The sequence below is a fragment of the Euprymna scolopes genome, chromosome 20 (assembly GCF_053919585.1).
Source record: "Euprymna scolopes isolate OS-2025 chromosome 20, ASM5391958v1, whole genome shotgun sequence".
Taxonomy (NCBI): domain Eukaryota; kingdom Metazoa; phylum Mollusca; class Cephalopoda; order Sepiida; family Sepiolidae; genus Euprymna; species Euprymna scolopes.
This window is the reverse complement of record NC_136501.1, coordinates 63,345,375-63,369,238: the sequence shown is the minus strand read 5'-3', so window position 1 is coordinate 63,369,238 and position 23,864 is coordinate 63,345,375. Positions and strand designations below refer to the sequence as shown.

At 33.5% G+C, this 23,864-nt stretch overlaps 1 protein-coding gene and 1 pseudogene across 1 annotated transcript; one reads left to right on the top strand and one right to left on the bottom strand.

The window, feature by feature from the left end:
- The first annotated feature begins 664 nt into the window (after positions 1–664).
- On the top strand, positions 665–783 carry LOC145241768 (U2 spliceosomal RNA; annotated as a pseudogene).
- Positions 784–21,939: 21,156 nt separating this feature from the next.
- Positions 21,940–22,869, bottom strand: LOC145241600 (uncharacterized). The gene has a single exon (XM_080104687.1). It carries the CDS (start codon positions 22,867–22,869, stop codon positions 21,940–21,942), a length of 930 nt encoding a protein of 309 aa, XP_079960813.1.
- Between the last annotated feature and the right edge of the window lie 995 nt (positions 22,870–23,864).

Genomic DNA, 23,864 nt, shown 5'->3' with positions numbered 1-23,864 from the left:
TGCCTAATTTGCTCGGTGGGGGAGCAAATAAATACCATCTGTTCCGGCAGATGCTGCTAGCAAGGACCAGATGTGGGGGCAACCCCACATACCTGACCTTTAACCAGCTCCCATTTCCCACCTCTCAGGAGCTGGTCCCCTTTTTCCCTTCCCCCTCCCTTCACTCCTCACATTAAAAATTGGCCTTGTGCCTAATTTGCTCGGTGGGGGAGCAAATAAATACCATCTGTTCCGGCAGATACTGCAAGCAAAGACCATATGTGAGGCAACCCCACATATAAGACCTTGGTCAATGTATGAGTAACCCTTCATACCAATTGTCACTATCCAGCTCCCCTAGTCCCGGGGAGTTGGTCCCCATTTCCCCTTCAGTCCTCACATTAAAAATCGGCCTTGTGCCTAATTTGCTCGGTGGGGGAGCAAATAAATACCCTTTTCTTGGCCTTTTGGCCAAGATCAAAGTGTAGCAGATACTGCAAGCAAAGACCATATGTGTGGGCAACCCCACATATAAGACCTTGGTCAATGTAGGGGCAACGCTTCATACCAATTGTCACTATCCAGCTCCCCTACTCTCCGGGGAGTTGGTCCCCATTTCACCTTCACTCTTCACATTAAAAATCGGCCTTGTGCCTAATTTGCTCGGTGGGGGAGCATATAAATACCTGTTTCTTGGCCTTTTGGCCAAGATCAAAGTGTAGTATCTGTTCTTACTACATGCTGTACTTATTGTGATATAAAGTTGGGGGATCACTTTTCTGTATTAATTTCTGATCACCCACTTTACAACCAGTCAGTCTCAAAGCCATTCAAGTCATTCTCCAGATCATTCAAGTTGTTTTTGAAGGATTCCAGTTATTTTTTAAGCATTCAAGTCCTTCTTAAGGTCATTCAATTCATCCTTAAGTTAATTAAAGTCATTCTAAGTCATTTACTTTTTTATTTATTTAAGTCATTTCAGGCCATTTTTCGGTCATTTTAGTTTATCTTTAAGAATTTCATGTCAATCCTACATTCACACATTCATTCATTACACGAGAGCACGCGACTAATAGCTATTGGTCGTGTTAACTCTAATCCTAATTTAAAAAGCCAAAAATAAAAAGCATCGAACGTTGACTTCCATTTTTTCAATGTTTCCACTCTGTAAATCACTAAAGATTTGAAATGGTTTTAAAGAAACTTTTCTAAATAATAAATGTTTCCACGTGTCAATGAAACCATAGCACATCTCTGAAATATGTAAGGTTTACTTTATATATATATATTAAACCTCTCTCCCTCTGTGGGTAGAGCATTGTCATAAAATGATTTCACCCGGTGCTTAATTAGCGGTAATGCAGAGCTCTCTGCTTGTTTTTTTTTTTTTGTTTGTTTGTAAATAAACAAGCAGGTCTAGCACTGTAAAAGTGGTGGGCGAGTTTCTATATAAATAGACATTTGATGATGTCGTTTACGACCTCTGATCCCATACGCCAGAGGTTAGAACTATTGACTATCAATTAGATGGTTGTAGGTGCAATCCCTGGATAAGGATAGGTGCTAATCTATCCGCACTGACAAGCTGTGATACAGTACTGCATGTGGATGATATATATATATATATATATATATATATATATATATATATATATATATATATACTAGCAGGGGTGCCCGGCGTTGCTCGGGTGTTTGGAGGTGTATGCTGTGCAAAAAAAGCAAAAAAACAAAAAAAATGGTTAATTTTTTAAAACTTTGACCCCTATTATGACCCCTTAAAATTTATTGTTTCGGGCTCAAATCACTTTATTAAGTTAGATCCAGGTTCAAGGAACCTAAATCTAAAATTTCAAGTGTCTAGACCCAAAATTGTCGGAGGAGTTTGGTAGAGTTCTTAAAGGTCAAATCGTTGAAATTTGACCCCTTAACAGCCAAATTTCTGGCTGACACCCGTCACATCGATTTTCCCAAATCTCAGTACCCGGTATTTCAAATTTCGAGTCTATAGACTAAAAATTGACAGAGTTATTGCGTAGGGAAATGTACACAGACAGACAGACACGTTCACTTTTATATATATATATATATATATATATATATATATATATATATATATGTGGGAGGATAAAAATGCTATAGCAATGCAGGGGACCGCCTATTCAAATGATGCGACATAGGAACAAAAATGGACAATGAAAGAAGGTCTTGTTTGTTTGTTTCAAATTCAGACATCAATTTATTTTCCAAAAACAATCACAAATATAAATTAGTAAACATGAACATGAACATGTTTAAGATAACCAGGTTAGTGTAAGTCTTTAATATTTTGGGAATATCATTTCCCCCCCCCCAAAAAAAATAGGGACTAAAGAATGTAATTAAATAAATATGTATACATATACGTGTGTGTGTGTATATGTGTGGGTGTCCGTGTATATATATATATATATATATATATATATATATGTCTATATATGTATGAATAAAACACGCATATATATATATATATATCTGTCTTACCTGTCTCTATTACTCTCTTACAATTATTTCTGGCTTCTATATACTTCTGGCTGTTTGAAGAGGAATGACGTCATTACCGGAAGTTAACCACCATGCATATTACCCCCTACTCGGATAAACAGGGGGAGATAATATCTAGGAGGATTGTCTCATTTAAACAGTCACCAATCTATGTGATGATAATCTTAAGTTGTCCCTGATTTAACACCATAATTTGAAAAGGGACAACGTCATAACTGGAAGTTCCCCCTGTCTATCAATCCTTCTACTCGAATAAATAGGAGGAGATAATATCTAGGAGTATTGTCCCATTTACACTCGCCAATTCATACCATGATAATCTCAAGTTGTCCCCCACTAATCAACATAATTTGAAGAGGAATGACCTTATAACCGGAATTTACCTACCCTGTTTATTACCCTCCTCCTACTCGAATAAACAGAAGATAATTTATGGGAAGATTATCTCATTTAAACTCTCGCCAATCCCTGTGAAGATAATCTCAAGTTGTCCCCAGATAAACACCATATTTTGAAGAGGAATGACGTTATCACCGGAATTTACCCCCTTCCCCGTCTATCACTCCCCACCTACTCAAATAAACAGGAGGAGATAATGTCTTGGAGAACTGTCTCATTTAAACAGTCACCAATCCATGTGATGATAATCTCAAGTTGTCCTCAAATTAACACCATAATTTGAAAGGAATGACGTCACCACCGGAAGTTCCTTCCTATCATCCCTTTACTCGAAAAAAACAGGGAGAGATAATGTCTGGAAGAATTGTTACATTTAAACACTCACCAATCCTTGTGAGAATAATTTCAAGTTGTCCCCCATGTAACACCATAATTTGAAGAAGAATGACGTCATTACCGGAAGTTACCCCTTGAATATCACCCCCTTACTCGAATAAGCAGGAGGAGATAATGTTTGAGAGAATTGTCTCATTTAAACAGTCGTCAATCCATGGGATGATAATGTTAAGTTATCCCCAACTTAACACCATAATTTGAAGAGGAAGTTATCATTCCCTCTCTCTACTGGAATAAAAAGTTGAAGATCAAAAACTGCCGGCAATGCATGCGATGATAATCTCACGTCATCCCCACCCACACCATAATTTAAAGATAAATGTCATTTGAATGACTCTGCAGTTTCTCCTGATTACTACATAAATACAAAGACTTAATAGTAAACAACATTAATGAATGAACAAATTGAATTTGCGCATGCGCACAAATACAAGCATGGCGACTAGTTTGAATAAGCCATTTGCATGTCAATTTGCTGATGCTGTACGCGTTATCCATGCATGTAAACAAAGAATTTACTCGCTATAAATCATCCTTGGTGCATGAATATTATTTCCTGAGAATTTCAGCGTTATGTGACCAGTAGTTTAAGAGTTAACCTTTTAGATATTTACACACACACACACACACACACACGCACACGCACACGCACGCGCACATACGTCTACTGTTTTATTTATATAGAAGATAATAATAATAACAATAACAATAATAATAATAATAATAATAATAATAACATCAATTTTAAGAATAGCTATAATAATAATATTCACAATTATGATTATTATAATGGTTTCTATAATAATAGCTAAGCTAATCTTAAGAGTGAAGTCAATAAGTCAATAATAATAATAATAATAATAATAATAACAACAATAATACTAATTTTCATAACCGACAGTAACAGTAATCCCACCGATAACAAAACCACAATAACAACAATTATTATCATTATCATTTCTGCTCAGGTGTTCATTTTTCGCCTCTCATTACACATTGATACGAAAGCAGGTTACGTGCAGATTCACTAATTCTACAGAAAGACTCTTTGAGTTCGACAAGTTACACCCGCTTGCTTTTTTTTTTGTCAACTTCGGATATCCATTTATTTTCCAAAAAACAATCACAAATATAAATTAGTAAACATGAACTCACTGTTTGAGATAACCTGATAGGTGAAAGTCTTTAATATTTTGGGAATATCATTTCTTTTTCCAAAAGAAAGCGACCAAATAATGTAATTAAATAAATATATATACATATACGTGTGTGTGTGTGTGTGTGTGTGTGTGTGTGTGTGTGTGCCCGTGTATATATATGTCTAAATAAAACTCACAAGTATGTGTGTGGGTGTGTGTGTGTGTGTGTGTGTATTTTACAAAGTAAGGTATAAACATTTAATTTAAATTGAATAAAAAAATTACCTTGGATTCATTTTATGTAATGTACATTCTGTTGCACTTTAAAAAAAATCATTGAAAATTTTATATCTATATCATTAATTGCTAGATGAAAGATAATGTTTTTAAAGTGCAACAAAATGTACATTACATAAAATAAATCCAAGGTAATTTTTTTATTCAATTTAAATTAAATTTTTATACCTTACTTTGTAAAATTTATAAAAGTGTACTTTGAAGATAAATAAATTTCAAATTGAATCATGTACCTTTATTTTTAAAGCCTATAGTAAAAACATTTTGTTTAACAATTTTAATGCCTTGGATGAAATGCTTTTTTAACTTGTATCTTATCTTTTTAAGATTATTTTTATTTAATTTATTATTATGCATTAAATGAAATAGAGAGAAGGAGAGTTTTAAAACTCTCCTTCTCTCTAGTTCAGTTTATATTTCTCCTCACACCACAACTCATTTTTGCTAAAATTTTGTTAAACTGAAATAGAGAGGAGAGTTTTTAAACTCTCCTTCTCTCTATTTCAGTTTATATTTCTCCTCACACCACAACTCATTTTTGCAACCCCCTCTTTGTAATACAGGTCTGAATAATGAGAAAAAGTGAATTTTTTTTTAACAAAAACTTTAAAAATAACTTTTTTAGATTAAATTTTTTCAAACTTCTTTCAGAATAGAAAATCTTTAAAATTTAATAAGAAACATATTTCATATAGATTTCATTTACAAATATTCAGTACATAACTAGAAAAATAGAGATGAAAATTTCAAAAGGGCTGTATACCTGGTTACGGTCAATAATAATCCTCACCAGGGAAAGTCTTTGTTATTGCTATTCTATTATTATTATTATTATTTAAAACATTTTGTGTCCTGCTCTTTCGCACGAGGACTAATATATATATATATATATTAGTGATGGGACTATTCCAATATTTTTCCCGATTCCGATACAATTACCGATACCATACTAAATTTCCAATTTCGATTCAAGTTCTTTATAAATCTCTAAATATTTAATTAAATGTTAAATGTGCAGATATTTTCCTAAACGTCAAAATACACTTGTAGAGGATGATCTATAGATTTTAGCTTTACTGGTAATTTAAAATCAATAAATATATATTATTTTATCATTATTACCAACAATGGAAGATTTTGCATTAAACAAAATCAAATAAAAAAGACAATTAAAAGAATCGTTTTGGCATCGGAAAATAGGCCCCAATTTTTCCGATTCCGATACTGATCCTGATACTCCTAATTTGTTGATTTTTCTGATTCCCGATTCCGATTAATCGTCCCAACACTAATATAAATATATAAAAGGGCTCCTTCAGTCTTTAACAGACTATGGATACCCACGAAGGGGTGCCTGCATGTGAAATATTTGTTGCAGGAGGTGCGCAATCTCCAACCACACCTCTCCTGAGTCGACATTGCTTAATACCAGTGGCAAGTGAAGTGTATGCACAGGACGACCAGAAACAAATGGCGAGATAAGCGGAGAGCACATACAGCACCTAAAATTCACAAATGGTCACCCATCTAGTACTGACTAGGCTCAACCTTGCTTAACTTTGGTGATCTGACGAGAACCTGTGTGTCAACGCGATTATATATATATATATATATATATATATATATATATATATATATATATATATATATATATATATATATATATATATATATATATATATATATATATATATATACAAGAATTCAAAGTAGAATAAATAGTGGTTGTGGTTGTGACTAAACAGGCCACGGGCACGTCTACTGTTATTATATAAACAATTTTAAATGCCATTTTGATATATATGAAGGTCTTGTTATTTCTTGTATCATAATTCTAAAATCGTTTGAATATTAAAATTCTTTGTGAAGCAGATGTTTTCCTAATTATTAAAAAAAAAAAAAAAATGGCAAAACCCGAGTTATATTTCAAGAATGAAAAGCAGCTTGACAAAAGAAATTGCAAGACAAAAGAAAATAAATGATTAGAGAAACGTCAGCATTGTCTGAATATTTCTGCGATAATTTTGAACTAAAAAAAATTCTAAAACTTCAAGATTTAATTTCCTTAAACGAAATTGAGGAAATACAATTCTTCAGATTCCCCTCAAGGACATTTTTATTGCATGATTGATCAGCCATTCTGTAATCATTATGTGCTGCTAATGTTTGTTTATTGGCTTCATGATGTGTTGTATTGTTAATGTTTGTTTATTGGCTTAACGATGTGTTGAGTTCTTAATGCTTGTTTATTAGCTTCATGCTGTTGTGTTGTTAATGTTTGTTTATTGGCTTTATGATGTGTTGTGTTGTTAATGTTTGTTTATTGGCGTCATGATGTGTTGTGTTGTTAATGTTTTTTATTGGCTTCATGATGTGTTGTGTTGGTAATGTTTGTTTATTGGCTTCATGATGTGTTGTGTCGTTAGTGTTTGTTTATTGGCTTCATGATGTGTTGTGTTGTTAATGTTTGTTTATTGGCTTAACGATGTGTTGAGTTCTTAATGCTTGTTTATTAGCTTCATGCTGTTGTGTTGTTAATGTTTGTTTATTGGCTTTATGATGTGTTGTGTTGTTAATGTTTGTTTATTGGCGTCATGATGTGTTGTGTTGTTAATGTTTTTTATTGGCTTCATGATGTGTTGTGTTGCTAATGTTTGTTTATTGGCTTCATGATGTGTTGTGTCGTTAGTATTTGTTTATTGGCTTCATGATGTGTTGTGTTGTTAATGTTTGTTTATTGGCTTCATGATGTGTTGTCAATGTTTGTTTATTGACTTCATGATTTGTTGTGTTGCTCATCTTTGTTTTTTACTTTATGATGTGTTGTGTTGCTAATGTTTGTTTATAGGCTTCATTATGTGTTGTATTGTTAATGTTTGTTTATTGGCTTCATAATGTGTTGTGTTGTTAATCTTTATTTATTGGCTTTATGATGTGTTGTGTTGCTAATGTTTGTTTATTGGCTTTATGATGTGTTGTGTTGCTAATGTTTGTTTATTGGCTTTGTGTTGTGTTGTTAATGTTTGTTTATTGGCTTCATGATGTGTTGTGTTGATAATGTTTGTTTATTGACTTCACGATTTGTTGTGTTGATCATGTTTTTTATTGGCTTTATGATGTGTTGTGTTGTTAATGTTTGTTATTTGCTTTATGATGTGTTGTGTTGTTAATGTTTGTTTATTGGCTTTATGATGTGTTGTGTTGCTAATGTTTGTTTATTGACTTCACGATTTGTTGTGTTGCTACTGTTTGTTATTTGCTTTATGATGTGTTGTGTTGTTAATGTTTGTTTATTGGCTTTATGATGTGTTGTGTTGCTAATGTTTGTTTATTGGCTTCATGATGTGTTGTGTTGCTAATGTTTGTTATTGGCTTTATGATGTTTTGTGTTGCTAATGTTTGTTATTTGCTTTATGATGTGTTGTGTTGATAATGTTTGTTTATTGACTTCACGATTTGTTGTGTTGCTAATGTTTGTTATTGGCTTTATGATGTGTTGTGTTGCTAATGTTTGTTATTTGCTTTATGATGTGTTGTGTTGTTAATGTTTGTTTATTTACTTCACGGTTTGTTGTGTTGCTAATGTTTGTTATTGGCTTTATGATGTGTTGTGTTGCTAATGTTTGTTATTTGCTTTATGATGTGTTGTGTTGTTAATGTTTGTTTATTGACTTCACGATTTGTTGTGTTGCTAATGTTTGTTATTGACTTTATGATGTTTTGTGTTGTTAATGTTTGTTTATTGGCTTCATGATGTGTTGTGTTGTTAATGTTTGTTTATTGACTTCACGATTTGCTGTGTTGCTAATGTTTGTTATTGGCTTTATGATGTGTTGTGTTGCTAATGTTTGTTTATTGGCTTCATGATGTGTTGTGTTGATAATGTTTGTTTATTGACTTCACGATTTGTTGTGTTGCTAATGTTTGTTATTAGCTTTATGATGTGTTGTGTTGCTAATGTTTGTTTATTGGCTTTGTGTTGTGTTCTTAATGTTTGTTTATTGGCTTCATGATGTGTTGTGTTGATAATGTTTGTTTATTGACTTCACGATTTGTTGTGTTGATAATGTTTGTTATTGGCTTTATGATGTGTTGTGTTGTTAATGTTTGTTATTTACTTCACGGTTTGTTGTGTTGCTAATGTTGTTTATTGGCTTCATGATGTGTTGTGTTGATAATGTTTGTTTATTGACTTCACGATTTGTTGTGTTGTTAATGTTTGTTTATTGGCTTTATGATGTGTTGTGTTGTTAATGTTTATTTATTGGCTTCATGATGTGTTGTGTTGTTAATGTTTGTTATTTGCTTTATAATGTGTTGTGTTGTTAATTTTTGTTTATTGGCTTTATGATGTGTTGTGTTGCTAATGTTTATTTATTGGCTTTATGATGTGTTGTGTTGCTAATGTTTGTTTATTGGCTTCATGATATGTTGTGTTGCTAATGTTTATTTATTGGCTTCATGATGTGTTGTGTTGTTAATGTTTGTTATTTGCTTTATAATGTGTTGTGTTGTTAATGTTTGTTTATTGGCTTTATGATGTGTTGTGTTGCTAATGTTTATTTATTGGCTTTATGATGTTTTGTGTTGTTAATGTTTGTTTATTGGCTTCATGATTTACATTTTATTATCACATTTTTGTACGCAAATTTTTCTTCTCCTCATGCAGAAAAGACACAAGGAGACTTTCACTGGGAGTTTTCTTAAAGTTTTTATTTTGAAATGAATTAACTCAGGAGAGAGAGAGAGAGAGAGAGAGAGAGAGAGAGAGAGAGAGATTAGCCTTATCTCTGCTGATTATTTAACTTAACTGAAATGATGACATGCATTGAGACGTTAGGTCAATGTAACATTTCACACTTAGCGATTATTAAAGTTTTTTACATTATAGGCCAACTGCATCGCGCAACCCATGGCAGACTCAAATTATCCAATATTTCCCGTTCGATACTTCCACGGATAGACTGATTTATAAGACCTTTGTTTTCTCTCAGTTCGAAAAACGTGACGTCATTCATCGTCTCTACTCATATCTGTTTGTTTAACAAATCTGACCTTTCATTTAAGATCAGACGTCAATCATTTTTTATTCAACCCTGGAAAAGTGTTTTATTTTGCAGATTTGGCTTATTATCGTGCACTCATCGTAACATATTTACAAAATTCATTTTTAGTATTAGGTATGGAACCTGAATCGTTTTGGGGAAAGAGGGGGAAGAGTTGGTGGTCACTATTTTTTATTTTTTTTTTTTTTTATTTTGCTATTTTGACTCATATTACTCCCAAAGTAAATTGTCGTAATATGTAGACACAGCGACTTAGAAAGAAAATGACTGCGGAATCTTGTCGCTTTTGTCTCACGGAAGTAACAGACCAAAAAAGCCAGAACTGTCATTTCATTAATCCATCAGTGGATATCCTGAGCAAATATAATATAATATATATATATATATATATATATATATATATATATATATATATATATATATATATATATATATATATATATATAGAGAGAGAGAGAGAGAGAGAGAGAGAGAGAGAGAGAGATGTGGGCCAAATAAATTCGGCAAAATTATATGCTGCGTAGTGTTCAGTTATTTGTCGTATTTGTCGTTATGTGATCTAAATTTCAGTTATATCGCAATTACAGACTTAAATTCAGAATAGTATTTATCAAAAAAGTAAATTATTTTCTTTTGAATAAAATGGTTTTATTTTAAATTTTCGAATGATTTTTACTAATAAAATAAAAAATTTCTCTTGAATCAATACGATTTTTTAAAATAAAAATTTTCTTTTGAATAAATAGTTTTTTTAAATATTTTTTTTAAATAAAATATTTTATAAAAATAAAACTTTTCTTTTGAATAAAATAGGTTTTTAAAATAATTTTTCTTTTGAATAAAATAGTTTTATATGATAAAAACTTTATTTTGAATAAAATATGTTTAAAAAATTTTTTAAATAAAATAGTTTTTTAAAATAAAAATTTTCCTTTTAAATAAAACAGTTTTTTTTTTAATAAAAAACTTTTTTTGAATAAAACAGATTTTTAAAATAATTATGCGTCATTTTCACTTTTTATTTCGTTTCAGTTTCTTTCAGTTTCACCTTTTACATAAAACTCAAACTCAGCGGCCATTTTTTTTTTCTAGGCACTGTGTCTACACATTAACCAAATCGCTTCTGTGACGTAAAGTATGTGCTTTGGTATTACGAGTCTGAACATCACTCGCTGACGTTTGTTATGGCTGATCTACCTAGGTTAAGTGCCCCTATTAAACACATTTGGTTATGCCGTTCCTGATGCTTCACGCAAGGTTTAGCAATATGCACCAATCATGCATCACACATTTTGCCAAATACTCTATGATTGACACTCATCAAAATACTGCATTCACTCTATGACTTGATCCCAAATGTTTTTTTTTTTTTTTTTTTTTTTTTTTTTTGCAAAAGAAAATACAATACATGAATTGAAATGAAAAGTGGAATAACTGATAAAAACCCTAAACGAAAAAATAAACAAAATGCCTAATGGTTAGTAAGGATTTCTTTCAACCTTTTGAGAAGTAGAGAGCGGGTGATCTGAAGAGAATCAGGTTTGTCTCTAAATGGGAGTGTTGTTATGGAAAGGCGCGAGCGAGCTATTGTCCAAGCAAACGAAAAAGAAACAATGGAATCCCCAGGACCTAAAGCCATGACATCAAATCGTTTATGGGTCAGACCAGGCAAGCGGAATCACTGGGCTGGTGATGACCTGACACCATGACGTCAAATCGTTTATGGGTCAGACCAGTCAAACGAAAAGAAACAATGGAATCCCCGGGATCTGAAACAATGGAATCCCCGGGACCTGAAGCCATGACGTCAAATCGTTTATGTGTCAGACCAGGCAAACGAAAAGAAACAATGGAATCCCCGGGACCTGAAGCCATGACGTCAAATCGTTTATGGGTCAGACCAGGCAAGCGGAATCCTTCAGCTGGTGATGACCTGAAACCATGATGTCAAATCGTTTATGTGTCAGACCAGGCAAACGAAAAGAAACAATGGAATCCCCGGGATCTGAAACAATGGAATCCCCGGGACCTTAAGCCATTACATCAAATCGTTTATGGGTCAGACCAAGCAAGCGGAATCCCCGGGCTGATGGCGAACTGGGTTACCAGGTCGAAATACTTCAATAAAAGAGAAAGATAAACAAAGCTGAGACAGTCAGAGAGACGGACAGTGAAAGAGACACGATTGTCATGTTTCGCAACCACCCCTGCCACTTGTGTTGAAAAGTGTATATTAAATATTTCATAAAATAAACTAAGTCAGTTTTTATAAACAAAAGTGTCTCGTATTCATTGATAACTGAATTAACTGTCTATTTTAATCGCTAGACGATCACCAAGCAGACATATACGTAACAGTGTGAGTGATACCTAAGTGGCATATCAACAAATGAATAGATGGGAATGGATTTTGCTCAGACAAAAGGTCGGTTTTTAATGTGAAAAAGATCTAACTCCTCCAACAGGGGCCACTCTTGTTGAAAACATGTAAAAATACTCATTCAAGAAGGATTTCTTCTTCATGGAATAAAAACAGGTCTTAAAAAATGAATCGTACTATCAAAACAGCAACTACACTTTCAATTATTTATTTGTGGAAAATATTAAAAAAAGATCTACATTTAAAACAAATTAGACACAAGGCCCTCAAAAGTGTGGGTATTAGAGGTCGTTGGGTATCCATAATCTATACTGATATAAATGACTATCCTAATCTTAACTGGAATCATCAGTCACCACAATACCCCATTTACACAATGGGCCGTCCTAATTAAGATAACAATAAATTGATTTGAAATTTTTAATATACATGTTATTGAGCACTATGGAGTATGACTGGATTACCATTTCTCATAAATATATTTATTACAATAGAAAAATGCGAGCATGAAAAGTGATATGGTTAAGCTTAAACATGGAAAAGTAAAGGACTAGTTGTTAAAACTGGAAAAGAAAAGGACAAGATATTCTTGTAAAAGATATAATAAATTTATGACTTAAAATACTGCATTAAGAATTGGTTATATAATGTTATAAATTGAATTTAAAAAAATTCTTAATGCTGCAATATTTTAAGTTAAAAATTTATTATATTTTTAGTAGAATATCTTGTCCTTTTCTTTTCCAGTTTTAACGACTAGTCCTTTACTTTTCCATGCTTAAGATTAACCATATTACTTTTCACGCTCGCATTTTTCTATTGTAATCCATGATTTTTCCAGGCTTCCAGTAAATTCACTTGTTCTTTGTTTAATTTCAGTCTCATGTTTTTGTCCCCATAAACACATATGAAATAATAATGTACGGCACTCGTCTGCTTTCAATAAAATCCCCCCAATTATCTTCCTTTCATGCTTTCATTGTATCTCTTTCTCTTCTTACTTCTCTTTTCGAATTAATAGCAACAGTAGTCACTGAAGCGACGTGGTTGCTATGGAAACCAGTCATAAAAAGCGTCGTTCACCTCCTTACATATTTTTACGACTTTGAACATCAGAAAATTCATCATAACTTTTGTTTTACTGAACGAAAATTGGAAAAAAATTGTTTACATATAGCTGAAAAGGTGATCTATAAACTGTAATAATTGTTTGAAATTTGTTAGAAAAAATGAGTGAGCGGCAAAGCTTTAAAGCAGTTCTAAATGATTAAAACTGCCACTTAATCATCTCTTCAAACACTACCGTGTTTGAATGATATACAAAAATTTCATTAGAATAAAATGGAAGTTTAAAAAGAAACAAAAAAAAGTCAGTTAGTTAGAACCTTCTAACCCTTTCTAAATAATAAACCATCCACTGTTTCCAGGTTTGTTCAAAACAAATACAAACATACCGTTCCCTAAATGGAAGTGGGATCTAAGTGGTAGAAAAAAAACAAAAAAAACGTTGATCTTATAATCAAGACCATAGGTTTAGCTATTTTCGATTCGGGTTGGTGCTAAACACTCTGTGTTTCTGATGTGTGTTACAAAATATCTGCAAATTTCTGGTTTGTTCAAAACCAAAAACAAGCAGATCGTTTTCTAAATGGAAGTAGGATCTAAGTGGTAGAGAAAAGAAAAAAAGTGTTGATCTTATAATCAATACCATAGGTTTAGCTGTTTTCGATTCAGCCTGCTGCTAGATCCTCTGTGTTTCCGATATGTGTTATGAGTGTTTCCTGGATATCCTGATGAAATATTTTTAGATTTGGCAATGACTATGGAATAAGATGTATGTTTGATATGAATCTGACAGACGTATTGACTGAGAAAGAAATGTCGATCTCATAGATTCAAAAATATTTTTTTTATTTGAGCAAAACAGCAATAAAAAAGGTATTTTGTTTTTAAAAAATGTTTTATTTTGATTTTTGAAAAAAAAAAAAATGCAAAACTTTAATGTACCATTTTTAGTCATTAAGTCATCTCTAGACTTTGCAGGCGCTAAAAAAGCTCTTTTGTAAAAAAAAATAAATACTTGAAGTGAAATTTTATAAACATTAGGAATTTAGCTTACAATAAATCTGCATATGTATTAAGCACTTTTGAAAAACATTATTGTTTATTTTTTACTTCAATATATTTGAACATATATATACTAGCAGTTCAGTCCAACTTTGCTTGGGCCCTATATACTGTTCATAACTTTATGTGCATATATATATATATATATATATATATATATATATATATATATATATATATATATATATATATATATATTAAAGAGTTTGACTCATGTCTAGGTAACCTACATTTTAAATTTCAACTGTATAGACCCAAAATTGGCATTGGCGGAGGAGTTTGGTAGAGCCGCAAAGATCAACTCTTTAAACTTTGACCTCTTGCCAGTCAAACTTTCGCCCAAAAACTGATTAAAAATCTTGATGCATGTCTGAATACCCTTTATGTAAAATTTCAAATGTTTAGACCCAAAATTTACTGAATAGTTTGCTAAAGATCGCAAAGGTAAAATCTTTTGAAATTTGACCCCTTGGTAAACAAATTTTCGGCCAAAAACAGATTAAAAAGCTTTCCCTATGTGTGAATACACTTTATGTTAAATTTCAAATACTTAGACCAAAAATTAGCTGAAAGGTCAAATTTCTGTTTAGCTTTGACCCCAATTTTGACCCCTTAACATTTATTTTTTTAGGCTCAAATCAAATTAAAAAGTTTGATCCATATCCAAGGAACCTACATATAAAATTTCAAGTGTTTAGATTAAATCTCAATGCCCCTTATGTCAAGTCTCGAGTCTATACACTGAAAATTGACACAGTAATTTGGTAGGGAAATATACACAGACAGACAGACAGACAGACATACACACACAGACAATTTCACTTTTATAGATATACTAGCAGTTCAGCCCGGCTTTTTGTACTGTTCATAACTTGCCCTATGCGTAAATACCCGTTATGTAAAATTTCAAATATTTAGGCCAAAACTTGTCTGAGTAATTTCGTAGAGACCGCAGAAGTAATTTTTTAAACTTTGACCCCAATTTTGACCCCTTATCATTTATTATTTTGGTCTGTAATCAAAAAAAAAAAAATGGTTGACCCATGTCAAAGTTACCTACATTTAAATATTTAAGTGTTTAGACCCAAAATTGGTAGAATCTGCAAAGGTCAACTCTTTAAACTATGATCTTTTGATGGCAAAATTTTCGCCCCAAAACTGATTAAAATGCTTGCCGCATGTCTGAGTACCCGTTACGTAAAATTTCAAATGTTTAGACTCAAAATTGGCTGAGTAGTTTGCTAGAGAAGGCAAGGGTCAAAATTTTTAAACTTTGATCCCTTAGCAGCTCAAATTTTCGACCCAAACCGATTAAACAGCTTGCCCTATCTTTGAATACACTTTATATAAAATTTCAAATATTTAGACCAGAAATTGGCTGAGTAATTTGGTAGAAACCGCAGAGATCAATTTTTTTAAACTTTGACTCCCAATTATGACCCCTTAACATTTATTGTTTTGGGCTCAAATCAAATTATAAAGTTAGATCCATGTCCAAGGAACCTATATCTAAAATTTCAAGTATTTAGACCTATAAGTAGCGGAAGAGTTTGTTAGAGTTCTCAAAGGTCAAATCGTTGAACGTTGACCGCTTAACAGCCAAATTTTTGGCCGGAAATCGATTAAAAAGATTTTCCCTAATCTCAATACTCCTTATGTCAAATCTCGAGTCTGTAGACCGAAAATTGACTGAGTTGTTTACTAGGGAAGTGTACACAGACAGACAGACAGGCAGACATTTTCACCACACACACACACACACACACACACACACACACACACACACACACACACACACACATATAGACACACAATTTTTTGTATAAATTGTGCACGTTAGCAAAAAGAAAAAAACATTTAAGTAGAGATTCCGAGTTTATTGATATTTTTAATGACATGTGACTAAATGTGCTTATTTCATGAAAACGCTGAACCAAAGGCAATCGCAGGTTTTTCCTTTGTCTTCCAAATTAATGAAAACGCTGTAGCCATGGAGTAAAAGGACTATCAGAGAAAAATAGCTTTATGAATACGATTGATCATGGCAGAATGAAAAGCAATCAAGTTACCGAGATTATTGTTGCAGCATTGAACGTTTGCATTCACAATGTCAGCGTTCCTGGCATTCATCCGATAGACAATGGAAGGAAATTCAATAACTCTGATTTCAGGTACGTGGTGGCACGAAACGTTCGCATCATTGTACAAACTATTAGAAAGGAATCTTTATTACAATGTAGCGATGGGCGACCAAGAAACCAAAAACGTAACAAAGTAAAAAACGATTACAGCGGCCATTTGTAATTCAGTCAAGGTATATTGTCTCCAGGATGCGTGTGTCTCGCAGAAAACGTGCAACTCTTGGACAGGTATCATAAACTCTTATCGACAATCAAGACTCTAATAAATGGTTTATTTAACGCACAGATTTATTGATCTTAGTCAAAGGTAAAACTGGACTAAAAACAAAATGTTTCAGGAACACGTAAATACAAAATAAAGACAAGGCAAAAAAAAAACAAAAACAAAAAAAAACGGGGGGGGGGTACTAAAACTTTAAAGAAAGCCGTAGACTTAAAATTATAGAATAGGAAGCGTTTGACCATAAGAAATACTCCCAGAAACGATATATATATATATATATATATATATATATATATATATATATATATATATATATATATATATATATATATATATATATATATATACATATATATATATATACACTAATTATGCTAAGTAACAGCCAAATTATCACAGGTTACATGTAAAACCTTCATGTAACCTGTGATAATTTGGCTGTTACTTAGCATAATTAGTGTATATATATATATATATATATATATATATATATATATATATATACACTAATTATGCTAAGTAACAGCCAAATTATCACAGGTTACATGAAGGTTTTATACTTGCCAAGAACGTAAACAAAATTCGTTTAGATAAAAGAAATCATACTAAAAAAATTACTCAATTCTATTTTAATAGAGAAGATATGCAATAATTCTGACCGGTGATTCTCAAAACATATCTCGATATTTGAAAAGATAGAAACACTAGGCCATAGAACCGTAAGGAAGTCATCTATGTGCAGGTTAAATAAGTAGGTCCCGCAGACGAGCCTCGTTCTGACATTCGGAAAATTTCGTTTAACAATCGGTGAAGCTACCGAAAAGTAACCCTTTTGAATGAAGATGGATATAAACAATATTTTTTAAAATTAATTCCTTGATTTTACTTTAAAACAAAATGTAAACATATATGAATAAAATATTTTAGAAAATAATTTCTTAACTTTAAATAAAAATTGATTGTAAAGAAAATTTTTTGTAAATAATTATTGAAACATATTGCAAAGTGTTTACATAGCTGGTTCTTTGGGATAATAGGGGTGCCTCAAACCCCCTTCCAAAAAGACAACAAAGAAAAAAAAAAACTTTAGTGTTTTTACTATTTTAAAGCGCTTTTTTAAAAGTTTGAAACACAAATAGTGGCTAGTTGTTAACTTTTACTGGGGTCGAAAAACGTTTTTCAGTCTCCATATTACTTCCTATTTACTTGCCTCCCCACGAGGACAGAGTTAGGCACAAGGTCAGTTTTTAATGTAGAGAATCATTTATTACTAAAAAACGAAATGGTGAAACATAAAAGTAAGCTAAACTAAAAGAAAAAAAAAAGAAGCAATTCAAAGAATTAAAGAATGACAAAATTCAAAAAGATTTCGAACATTTATAATGTTATAAACATAATGAAGAAGTAGAACATAACGAACAAGTTAAAATAAATAAATAAATAAATAATTGCAACCAAAGGCAAGACAAGTCAACGTGAAAAGGGTCAATAATAGTAGAAGTACCGGTATCACATGTCACGTGACCTAACTGTTCAAATTTTTTTCAGAACGAAGCTCGTCTGCAGGACCTACTTATCTAAGCTGCACCGAGGGACCAGGAATGGGCACCAGAAACCTAAATAAAAAAAAAAGGGAGCGCAAAGGGAGATAAACGCGGAGGGATCTATTTTACACAAGACATAGAACAAATTGCATGCCTGTTTCTAACTCTTTTACAACTTTTATAGATTGGATGCTGTTCTAACGTTGTAAGAATATCCAAGTTGATGGAACGAAAGCTAGCTACTACCAACGATTAAAGACATAGTTCCATTCAAAATAACATGCTGATTTATGAATGTGTTACAGAATGGATTGAGAGAGAGAGAGAGAGAGAGAGAGAGAGAGAGAGAGAGAGAGAGAGAGGTGAGTAAATGTGGAGTGTAGACACGTTTACCAGAACCGAGGGTCAGCTGACCAGATTACGTATGAGTTGGCTAGATCTGTGAGACTGGATTTGGACTTTGAAGAAGACGGACGGCTTAATAGCTGTTCCCTCCCCTTCACTGGGGGTGGGGGACGCTGACGTGTTCAAAGCAAGCAAGATTCACTTCCATATTCTGTGTCGACATCTGGAAGGTAAATAAAAAACTATAAAACCAATTCATCGTCTTGGAGTGATAAATCTTCGTCTAACAGGTACCAGTCTCCCTCCAAGAGAAGATGAATTCCAGATGGATCAACATCGACGCCACATGAAGTAAGGTATGTCAAAGAAAATGCATGTAACACACACACACACACACACACACACACACACACACACACACACACACACACACACAAAAGCATATGAACAATTCATAACCGCATATGAAACTAGACGATCATACGCACACGGAATTCTTTTATGACACGCATAATCTCCTTTCATTCTAATAATAATCATTCCATGACAACAAATACAATTATGGTCCTCCCCTTTTATGTTATACACCAAACGTCAATTTGGTGCCCCTCTATGATAACCCTAGTGATAACTTCAATGATAACTCTATGTAACAAATGCAACACACAGATAACACGCGGCAACAAGACACATCTGAAAATGATAGGAGATTACATTAACCGAAATGTTGTGAGAATAACATAAATGTTGTCCGAATAATCTGAATAATCCAAATAATCCGAAAATATTTACATTGACGAGTCGAACTCAATACAGTCGAAAATTATGTTCTTAAAAACAAATAAATCTGTTTGGTCCCCTGACAAAAGGAGGGTGGACCTGTAAATTCACCCTCGTCTGTTCGTCTGTCCACACTTTTCTCAATAACTACGACTTGGAATTTTTTGAAATTTTGAACAAACATTAAACATGATATGAGTAAAAAGTAACAATGGATTTTCCAGGAATACTCCGGTCCACCCCCCTAGGTGTGCCTTTCGGGTTAAAATGGCTAAAATTGACACTTTTGTGCTTATTAAAAAAATTGATGCCTTGGATTTTTATAAAAGTATTTGAAAAGTTGTAACTAACTGATTTCTATATAATTTTTTTTGTCTATACTTTGCGATAACTCTTGGGTGTGGCCCAGGGGCTCTTTTAGGGCTAGTAAAAATACTCAATTTTTGGGACTATTTTACCATATTTGTCCAACATTTTCTGTGTATGTCTATTTAGCAGTTTTGCATGGTGCTGAACTCAAATTTAAATATGTTAAGGCCTTGGAGACTTTTGAAACCAATGGGGGGAAGCAAATGATGGACTTAGTCATTTCCTTTCTTTGCACGGTGCAGAACTCAAATTTACATATGTCAAGGCCTAAAACTGCACCGTTTGTTCATTTTCATCAGGATTTGACGTCCCCTAGGGACTTTTGGGGTTAAATGAGGGGTGGGGGCAAATGCTGACCTTGGTTACTTTTTTTTAATGTCTCGTTCACTGTCCATTCATGGGGGGGGGCATGCATGCTTCACTTGTTTTTTTCAAAAGACGTTTTGTATTCTTATACGTCACCAAATAAGAAATAAATATAGAAAATACATAAACACATACACGTTTCATGCCAATTTTTTTTTTATACTTAAACAATAATTAGTCTTTATACCTACAAGCACTAATCTTTCATGCTTACGTAATCACTAGTGTTGGAGTGACAATTCTTGCTGGTCATAAGATTCGAATCCAGCCATAAAGTCACCTTTTGCTCTATTTATTGAGCCTTTACTTCAGGTTCACCAAATAATTGCCATAGGAATGAAGGGAATTAAAAAGTATTAAACGCCAAATCCGAGCAAATACATTGGACAATCTAAAGTGTTCAAACAAGTAAGAGTTGCATAAACGCTAGTAAACTTTTAGTTATTATTCTGCATATAGTGCCCATCCTTAAGTATTCTTAAAGAGGCTTGATAATTATAATTATACAATAATTATTCTTTATACCTACAGACATTAGTGTTCGATGCTTACGCAATCATCAGTATATATATATATATATATATATATATATATATATATATATATATATATATATATATATATATATATATATATATATATATATATTATAAAAAAGTGAACCATATCGTAAATTCAATCAACTAAAAAATGGAAACCGGGGTGAGGAAAAGAAAAAAAATATATATATATATATAATGGGGCAAATTATATGTACAATTAAATAAAATAAATAAGTCGATTAAAAAACGATCGTTTTTTAATCGACTTATTTATTTTATTTAATTGTACATATAATTTGCCCCATTATATATATATATATATATATATATATATATATATATATTTTTTTTTTCTTTTCCTCACCCCGGTTTCCATTTTTTAGTTGATTGAATTTACGATATGGTTCACTTTTTTATAATTATTCTAAAATTTTGCCAATCGAATAAAGTTATATATATATATATATATATATATATATATGCCGGATCGGATTTTCCATACAAAAGTATTCAATGAAACTGTAAGTAAGTCAAAGATCTTACTTGATAGCAAAAAGTGAAACAGAGGGAATATGGTGAAGAAAAAAGTGATTTCATGTGAACGGATAGTCTGGTGAAAGGTAAAGTATCCAATGACGGTAAAATCTAAATACAAAAATTTATTTATATATATATATATATATATATATATATATATATATATATATATTATGCTGATTTAGTCTATTTTAATTCATCATAATCAGTTCATCTCGATATTGTGCAATTACTTAATAACTGACTGTTTTGTGTTCTATCTAAATGTTTCGAATGTTAGTTTATTACCAATAAGAATTATTAAATTTAAATCTAATTCTATTTCCCTTATTTAGATTATAGTTAATGTATTTTCTTTTTTTTAAATTAACTACCTATTTATTTATTACACCATCCTAAAATCGCCATAATAAATTTAAAATTATCTTACGGCACTTGCATTTAACTTACAACGTATTCATTTATTATTTTTTTATACACATATTACTTCAATCAATCGTGATAATAGGAACTTATTTCTATGAAGACAGTTTTGTATAACCACAAATTTTTTGCTTAAAATTTCTTCTTTTGATTGATGGGGACTTTGGGGAGATGTTCAATTGCTATATCATTGATGGCTCCCGGGCGATTGAACACTTTGTTGAAAGGGTCAGCCCATCTGTTGAGGATCTCCTTCTTTCCCATGAGTAGAGTTGAGCTGTCAGCACTGAGCAGAGGAGAGGATCCCGAAGACTGTGGTCCGTAAACTACCCTTAGACCATCCTAAAAATTCTTTGTATCATGTTTGTCTGCGTAGCCTTGCATTTCATCTGCCTTGGCACTGAGCCAGGAATTCTGCATTGAACGCAGCTTGGATTGGACTTTGTTGCGCATGTTAGAGAAGGCAGTTTTCTTCGCCACACAAGCTGGGTCATTTTGATGCGCTCTAAGCAGGCGGTGTTTTTCCTGCAACAAGTTATGGATCTCAGTATCATTCTCGTCAAACCAGTCCCGGTGGTGTTTGATGGCAGGACCTAGAACGTCAAGAGCAGCAGAGTGAACAACATCTCCGAAGGATGTCCAGCTCTCTTCAACATTGTTGTGATTGAGATTGAAGTTAGAAAGTTTATTATGTATGGTGGTCTGGAATTCCTCTGCTGTTTTAGGACATTTCAATTTGGCTGTATTGAACCCCTTGACTGTTTTTTTACCCTGAGGCCTTCTGTTTGGTTGGATGAAGAAGTTGAATTTGGAGATGATGAGGCGGTGGTCGGTCCAACAATCAGCCCCACACATGGCTTTGGCCAGTCTCACGTCCTGCCTGTCCTTGACTCTTGTAATGACATAGTCAATTTGATGCCAGTGCCAAGAGCGTGGATGCATCCATGTGGTTTTATTGCGATTGTGGAGACGGAACATAGTGTTTGCGATGTTTAGATCATGTGACACACAGGTTCTAAGGAGGAGGAGTCCATTGCTATTGCATTTGCCTACTCCAGGCTTTCCAATGATGTTGTGCCAGGCTTCATGATCTGTACTGATACATGCATTGAAGTCGCCAAGAATTACAAGCTTCTTCGACTGAGGGACTGAGAAAATGAGAGAGTCCAGCTCTTCATAAAACTTGTCTTTGACCTCATCAGGGTTAGTCATCGTTGGGGCATAGGCGCTGACCAAAGTAACGCTGGTGTTGCATCCAAGAGGTAATTGCATTTTCATTAGTCTGTTGTTGATACCTTCAGGAATGCTTGCTAGTTTTGGTATGTCAGTTGTTTTGATAGAAAAACCCACACCAGCTTAATGCTACTCCTCAGCACTGCGCCCACACCAGAAGAAGGTGCAGCCTCCACCAGTTTCGGTCAGTTAGCCTTTGTCTGCAAAACAGGTCTCACTTAGGGCTGTAATGTCAATATTGTAGCAAGCAAGCTCACGAGCTACAAGCGCTGTTCATCTTTCAGGTCGATTTGCTTTTGCATTGTTGAGCAGGGTTCAGACATTCCACGATGCTAGAGTAAGCACCTTTGTTTTCTTTTTTCTTTTGTTTTGACTGTTTAAGAGGGATCCCCATCAGCCGCAGTATGCTGGCCAGGGTTTGGTGAAGCAGGCTATTTTTAGGGCACCTTTTCTAGCCCCGTCCTCATTCTACGGAGGTGAGCAGAGCGACCCTAAAGAGGGCTGCTCGGTCACTCAGGAAACTGCCGGACCCACCACTGCCTCAGTCCAGTGAGGAACGGCCACATGTCCTGAATCGCCTACGTGTAGGTTCACAGCTACAGCTTCCAGTGTATCCACACCTACTGCTTCGCCGTTTCCCTGTCGCCGCAGGACTTAAGGTTAACAAAAATCGATGTCATGACTTGCGCTTGACTTGGATTAAAGCGAGGGAGACTTGCGCAGGATCAGCCTCACTCTCTCTTCCTGAAGCACCAGTTCCAGTGGCAGGACTGTGTCAAGACAGCTGGGAACGAATCAGGATGCAGGAGTTGTTGGAAGGAGACTGGTCTGTCTTCTTACCGCCTTAGGGGCTCCACTCCACATTTTCTGTTGGTGTTTACCCCCTTAACCTTTGTCTTTCCCAAGACAGCCACAAGACAGTGGAACTATTTGACCCATGGCTGGGGGTTGGTTCATGAGTCACCAGGGCATATCCACACGACGGTGGGCCTGCATGTCACATGTCTGGGGGCCAACCTCCTCCGAGTGTTGTA